The sequence below is a fragment of the Argopecten irradians genome, chromosome 11, assembly GCF_041381155.1.
Source record: "Argopecten irradians isolate NY chromosome 11, Ai_NY, whole genome shotgun sequence".
In the NCBI taxonomy this organism is placed as follows: Eukaryota; Metazoa; Mollusca; class Bivalvia; order Pectinida; family Pectinidae; genus Argopecten; species Argopecten irradians.
The window spans coordinates 1,631,237-1,639,076 of NC_091144.1; the positions used below are offsets into that span (position 1 = coordinate 1,631,237).

At 36.8% G+C, this 7,840-nt stretch overlaps 1 protein-coding gene across 1 annotated transcript; it reads left to right on the forward strand.

Annotated features, from left to right (window-relative positions):
* Positions 1 to 455: 455 nt before the first annotated feature.
* LOC138334270 (uncharacterized) lies at positions 456 to 6,854 on the forward strand. Its single transcript, XM_069282907.1, has 2 exons — positions 456 to 679; positions 4,491 to 6,854. The coding sequence occupies exon 2, from the start codon at positions 4,506 to 4,508 to the stop codon at positions 6,570 to 6,572; it is 2,067 nt and encodes a 688-aa protein (XP_069139008.1). The 5' UTR covers positions 456 to 679; positions 4,491 to 4,505; the 3' UTR covers positions 6,573 to 6,854.
* Positions 6,855 to 7,840: the final 986 nt, after the last annotated feature.

Below are 7,840 nucleotides of genomic sequence, written 5' to 3' on the forward strand. Positions count from 1 at the left end.
ATAAGAGTGCTAAAATACATTTTGATATCTAATGACCTTTAAACGATACAACACCCCATTTCCACAATAACAACAAACACGTTCCAACGTACTGGCTGTGCTTTTGATACGATAGAGAGATACTTTTGTAATTCAGCTGGTTACTATAAGGGTTTTAAACAGGATGTCCATTCTCCATCTGTGTAATACACAACCAGTTATTGTTGAACGATATATACATACGCTATACCACAACTGCCACAAAGCGTTGGGAATTCCCACTCCAAATTTAGAATAACTTACAGGTGATCACATGATGCGTCATACAGAAACTCGCTATAAGACCATTTACTCTTGTTATAAACTTACGTTTACACTTGCGACTATACAAATCGAAAGTAGGAATTCCAAAGTGCACACAAATAACGTTATCGTAATCGATGGATATTAACCTGGTATATAGGGATGTGGACATGTCAAAACAGTGTTACATGGCTGGGCAATAACACACCTGGGACATCCAGGAACTTATATCACATGTTGCTAATAGAGGGCCTTTGAAATAATTTATCCATATGTTGTCAGGAATATTGTGTTGCCTATATATAGGTTCTAGTATGCAGAAACATGGCATGCAGTGAAACCTCACAACCGCTGAGTACGTACTGACTAGTACTGACCAGTCGAGACACAAACACTGGTGAGTAGATGTTATAGATCTTAACCGGGGTTTGTTCCAACGATCAATATCATGTTTACCTTAGTGTGTCCTATATACTCAAATCTGTTCACGTCGATATAATAATCACCGAAGCATAACGCGGGTAACATTCTTGCTCACACCATGACTGACCTGATCCGGTCTTTTTGGAAAAAAAAACTATTTGACGTTGAGTGTTTGATAAAGTAAGCCTTTTATATCTACAACATAATATGTACTGTATTAAAAGGCTTTAAATAATTGGAGCTTTTTGATAGACATTAACTGGGAACAAGAAAAAAATACTATCCGACGAAAAAAACATGTTATAATATGTTAATGACCACGTGATTTTAACTCAGCAAATTTAATAAGTTTTCCTTTATATTTGATTGTAGCAATCACTACTCCTGTCTGGAAATCTTAGTAGATAGATTTATAACATGCATACCCTTGGGTAACCATGCAGTACAACCTGGGGACGTCACTGCATCAATGATGTTACTGTTTTTCTTAAATAGTAGTATTATTTCTAGGACGCAGGCTGGTTGCACTGTAAAGGAGGCAGAAAGACATCTGTCCGCTACAAATATCAATATATGGAAAATGTACTGACAGAAGAGGCTTTTTTAAAACTCTGCGTTGAGGATATCAATATGTTGAATATTTCAATTGTGAAATTATAGTAAAAACGTGGAGGTTTTGCAGGAAAAGTACTGTTTTATATTTGGTTATGAAGGATTAAAAGGATCTTTCCTACCGTAAGGAAATGACAGTCGAGGGTTAGACTGTCGTGAATCTCCTGTCCTATTGTTTAGTTTAAGAATGAATGATACATCTTCTGCACCTTTAACTTAAATCAGTTGAAAACTATAATAGTCTACTTTGTATACAAACTCTATCAAATTGACGATTTTTAGGTCATCTGACACGAAGACACATTTTGAACTTATTAGCGAGTTCTACCAATGGAATTTGGCTGAAACTTGCCTGAAACGACTCTGACGTGGTCATGACTAAGTGTTGTGATTTTTCGGGTCGATCTAAAATCCAAGATGGCCGCCACAGCCGCAATCTTGAAAACACATTTTTAACTTCTCATTGACAAGTTCTACAGGTAAGATTTGGCTGAATCATGCCTGAATTGTGGCTATTAAAAAGTGACTATTAAACTTGGCATTTAAGTTCGGTACTAACTTTTAAGAAAATGGCAGAAAATGCATTTTTAGTACATCAAAGGGACATAACTTTACTACATAATGTCGACCAAAAAAGTTCGATTGTCGGTCAATCGAACTTGACCAAGCCCTTAAGGCATTTGACCTTGTTAACAAGTTTGAAGAAAATCGGTTAATTTTTTTTTAAATTATTGCAGGGAAATGGCAGAAAATGACTTTTTTTATTAAATCAAAGGGCCATAACTCTGCCAAATTGCGAGTTGCGATCGAACTTGACCAAGCCCTTAAGATATTTAACTTTGTTACCAACTTTGAAGAAAATCGGTTAAGGTTCATGTAAAGGCTTTAAACAGTGATATTTTGCAACCCTAAAACTCATTACTGTGCTGCAATTGAACAGAACTAATTTCATCAATTGTTGGTATATACTCTGGCTAACTGTCAGTCTTACTGTTGATATGTAATTTGTGAAGCTGCTTGTAAAACTCAGTAAAATATGAGAAAAATGTATATTTCTGGAGAAGACATAGAACTCGTGTGAATTGCATTGATGGAACCAAATATTCATGCCATCGTGTTCAGTTGTGAATATGCCAGGTACTCCAACAGTTTGTTTGGCAACATCGGACCAGCAAATAGCGTAGGAGCCTATTGTAGTAAATGCAAATGGCTGCTATAAATGGCGGATCACAAATATCGCATATAAGAAGCCATCTCAATTGATACAAATGTTCTTATAGACACCATAAGGTACTCTGAACATGACAAGAAGACTCTTCACGAAAAAATAGTTCAACCGATCTGTTTGGGGCGGAAAATGCAAATTTCCGGAATGAACCTCAAAGTCCATATTATAACTATTTTTTTTTCGTTAATAGTCTTCTTGTCATGTTCAGAGTACCTTATAGTGTATATAAGAGCACTTGTATTTATTAGTTATTCTACGGAAGTGGCAGAAAATGACCTTTTTTTATTAAATCAAAGGGCCATAACTCTGCTAATTAAGATCTGCCAAAAGTGGCCATCGAAATTGGCTAAGCCGTTAAGGCATTTAACTTTGTTACCAAGTTTTAACAATATTAGTTTTAACATTTGTTAGTTATTACACAGAAACTGCAGAAAAATGACATTTGTTGTAAATTAAAGGGTCATAACTCTGATAAATAACATCCGCTGAAAGAGTTGTTCGAACCTGGTCAGGCATTTAAGGCATTCAAGCTTGTTACCAAGTTTGAAGAAAATCGGTTAATATTTCTCACAGTTATTGTACGGAGGTGGCAGAAACTGACTTTTTTTATTTAAGCAAAGGGTCCTAACTCCGCTAAATAAGGTTTGTTGAAAGTCGCGATCGAACTTGTCCGAGTCCTTAAGGCATTTAACCTTGTTACTAAGTTTGAAGAAAATCTGTTTACATTTGTTACACTTATTGCACGGAAATGGCAGAAAATGACGTTTTTAGTAATACAAAGACCATAACTCCGCTAAATAACCTTGTCACTAAGTTTGAAGAAATTCGGATTACATTTGTTTCGGAGAAAGCAGGGGATAAAAACCAATAATCCAAATCATTCAACATATTCGAAGTCAATGAAATATTGATATATTATTGTATTGTATCAATATTACTCAGATAAGTCTTTTCATCGGATGAACATCAAAGATATATGTGAAGGAAGGTGGACATCCGATTTCGATGATGAAAGTTGATCGGGTGTTCTAATTAAAGGGTGATACAGATTGTCCAATTGGACTGGACATATGAATGTTTATTTGCATATATTAACTATTGCCACTGTTTCTGTATCGATAAAATAATTTGGAGCAGATCTGTTTATTTCCCTATAACTTAAGTGCAAAACGTGATCATGTCCGGTACGTATGGATACATGTAAACATTGGTGGACTTCCTTTGACATTCCGCAAAATCACGTGTCAATGTTTACAAATAACACATGTACGAAACAATCGGATACACACAAGAAAACAGATTTATTGTTTTATTGTTTTATTGCTATTTGACATAAAAAAGAACTATATTTTGTGATGTCATAGAAAAATAGAGCGGATGAAGCTAGTCAACGGCGCGCTACATTTTCTGAATGACTGTTGTGTACGGTTAAACTAAACATGACGACATAATTTTGACGGCGAATAGCACACGGTAAATGATTGTAACTGATGTTCTGGTGGATTCTATTGTTTAAAGAAAATATTGTAAATATAATTATTAACCTTACGCAATTTACCTCGTGCTCCATTGGTTAATCATCTCATAAAATACACAAAGTAAGAGGTTAATCCTTAAATGACGTTTTACAGCTTCCGGTTAAGCACGCATCTAAGTTCTGAAGTGCAGGTATTTCTGTCCGATGGGGTAAAAGGGATATTCTACTATCAGGATCACACAATGTTGTACAACCCTCTGGTAGAATATCCCTATCTTTCATAACAACGTATGCAAGAGTTTTATATCATCGTATAATAGTCACATGTGAATACTACAGTCTCCCAAAACGGCACCCACCAGTAATACACTCGTCGCTTAATAAAGGAAGCACATGTGAATGATATTTACACCTGATTTCATTGAACCTTACATACACTGCTACATTTATTCTGTTTTACATGTACAGGATCTCCCATCCACTATGTCGGACCAGTTGTGCGAGGATTCCTGGATATTGTACCATGTTCTTGACAGGTTGATAGGAGGTCGACCAATGGTAACCATCAGTAGGAGACTGACTCTTATAAACGATCTATTATATAATGCTTCAGCAGTATCACAGGTACAGCTGTCTACGGGAAGTTCAGCTGAAGGAATATTGATGAAAGGTTCGGACAAAGACTGGATGCTGATTGACAAGCAGGTGATTATTTTAGACTTTGATCAGGAATCGTTGAGCATAACCTCTGATCTTCGTAATGAATCTGTGTTTATCATGCGAGATTCTAACGACCGACCTGGATATGTGAATTTGGAATTAATCAATATGAAACAGCAACCTCCCGCAATGTTGTTAGAATCTATTGTTCCTTTTGGAAATTCACATTTTCTATCGAGTGCATTGTATACACGATGCGCTGCGTTTATACTCAGTACTGTTTTCCAGGTCCCCATAGAAACACATGGACCATCAACGCCTCTGCTGAACGAAAAGAGTAAAGTAGGCTCTGATATGGATATCGTTTGCGCTTTCTCCTGTAGTAGTTGGCCAGTAGTGGCTCATGAATGGGTGACAAGATCCCGGATGTATAATTGGCCAGTTGCGAGTTTGAGAGATCAGATCGTTAATGGTGGATGCTATGTGGTGCCTGTTGGGGATAAGACATCAGAATATGCGTTTATGCAATGGCGAATTTCATTCGCGTCTGCGGAACGCAAGCTCATTCATTCGTTAAGTCATGGCCAGTTCCTTGTTTACTGTCTACTCAAGTACCTCTTCAAACAGGTGTCCGACAGATTAAAAGACATCTACGGAGATGAAGATATCATTTCATCATATATCCTCAAAACAGTTGTCTTTCATGCGTTGGAAACTACACCAACATCTATGTGGCAAGAGAAAAATACATTTATTTGTTTCATGCTATGTTTGAAAATGTTATCCGCGTACGTGAAAGCTGGACACTGCCCAAATTATTTTATTTACAAACACAATATGTTTCTTGGAAAGGTTTGTGGGAACCGTCAACAAAAACTGTATCGTTTTCTTGGTGATATCCATGATATGGCTTGGGGTTCTTTGTCTATTGGCACGTTTATCAAACCAACAGTCGGCGACCATATCGATCAGGTGAAACGCGGGGAATGGGAAGCAATTCTCATTCCATCAACTCGATCAGAAAAAGAATGTGATTTGAAAATCATCAGAGAAACGTTGCAACCCGTTCACAATTATTCAGCTCCTGGATCGCTAAAACTTCTGTGTAACCTTTTATATAAATCCGAGTCAGACATGGACGACTTCATCGCTTACTATGGCTTGGTAAACGGGATGTCCGTAGAAGGGATGGAAACATTTGCGAACGACGTCTGTGATAGGGGAAATAAAGGAATGTACAAATCACTCAGGAGATCAAAAAGGCTCTTAACACCGCTGGTCTCAGCATGTTCAAGTCAAGGAATTTTACCATTAGCAACATATCACTTCCAGACCGGGAATTACCAGAAGTCACTGGAGATGTGTGGACAGGTGATAACATACTGGAAATTATATGTTAATGACCACCTAAGTATGAAGGATGAGATAAGATATGAACATCTCTGCTGTGGGCGCGGATATACTCTCCTTCAAAAATGTCAAATAGCATGTTCATCAGATATAAAGATTACCAAGAATTCCTCGCGTATGTTTCCATACCAACTACAGCCAGAATTAGAGCGCTGCACGTTAGGACGACTTACGATTTCTCCAGTTCCGTATGCTATATTTCTGTCATTCCTGTGCTACCATGAGCTTGGTGACACGAGAAGACGGGATAAAACACTAACAAATCTACAAATTATAAAGTATGATGAGGTACAGGGAGTAAGAAAGTTCTGGATTGTCCACAATCTAATCGGGATTTGTTATGAAATGGTTGGGGATATATCCGGGGCTCTGAGGGAATACAGGGCCTCTATCAATGACCAAACACCCTTACAATGCCTAAATCCTGCAAAAGAGAGAATAGCAAGACTAGCAAAATACCAATCCAGTGGTGCCATTTGAACACATTATGCAGATGTTTGCAAGCATTGCATTGCGTCTTTTGTAGGCTATGAACATTTAAAAAGTGGTAAAGTAATGCTGAACATTAGATAGTTTTGAGTCAAATATGACATATTTATCAATCTGCTGCATATTGTCTATTTGTCGTTAAAACAAACACTTTCTTATTTTGACACCACTCGGCGATATTGATCTGTCGTCTTTCAAATCATATTTAACACGTAACCTGACATTTTCAGGTAAACAGTGAAATGAAATGTACTGTGTCAAAAATTATCACAATTTAACTCAAGACTATTCATTTTATATATAATACAGGGCCTCTATCAATGACCAAATACCCTTACAATAGGTAAATGTAGTTACGCTCTACATAAATGGTTGCGGTGATTTAGGTCAGATTTCGCATGCGTCAGTTTACGTAATTTGCTATATTTTAAAGGGTTTATTCGTGTCATCTAGTGAATCAGTTACCCACTGATGAGATCACAACATACATTCAGTTACCGTCCACATGGTCATATTTGCATGGCTATTTTCTTCTTTTATAGAGATTAACAGTTGAGCGCCACGCTTTTCAAAATTTAGTTATTTTATCTTATAAATACATGTTAATGACAGCACGGTCAGCATTGCCCTACAAACATGTAAACTGAGGCATGCGAAATCTGACCTAAATCACCGTCACCATTTTTGTAGAGCGTAACTACAGTTACCCACACCCGGTTGGGATCAGTGAATGTGTCATTTAAAAGCGGTTTGTCTTATATCAACTTACTGATATAGAGTAACATGAATCATTTCGTGTACATGATTTTGTCTTGTTGCAATATATTATATGGTATTGATATCGCACATGTAGAATAAATATTGACCGAGGGCGTAGCCAATTGTCAATATTTTAAATTTACAAGGGGGATATAACACCACATGGACCGAAACAAAGGTCTTTAATTTTTATATTAGGTATGTTGTTTCTTTAATTTTTTTTTTCACTATCAAAAATAGGAGCATACGATTACGTATTTTTCTTCAGTTACAAAACTTACTTACTCAACACCATAACCACCATTGAAAAGTTTGAGCTTCTAATTTTACTTCAAGATACAACTATTAAAAATACTCATTTGCATCCCGAAAAAAATCCGTTGCACTATGCACTATTTGGAATGAAGTACTAATTTGCGCATGTTGTCAGTTTAATGTGACCGGGTGGGGTGTGTCGCTTGGTGTCTTCGGCGGCATGCTTCATTGATATAGCACTATAA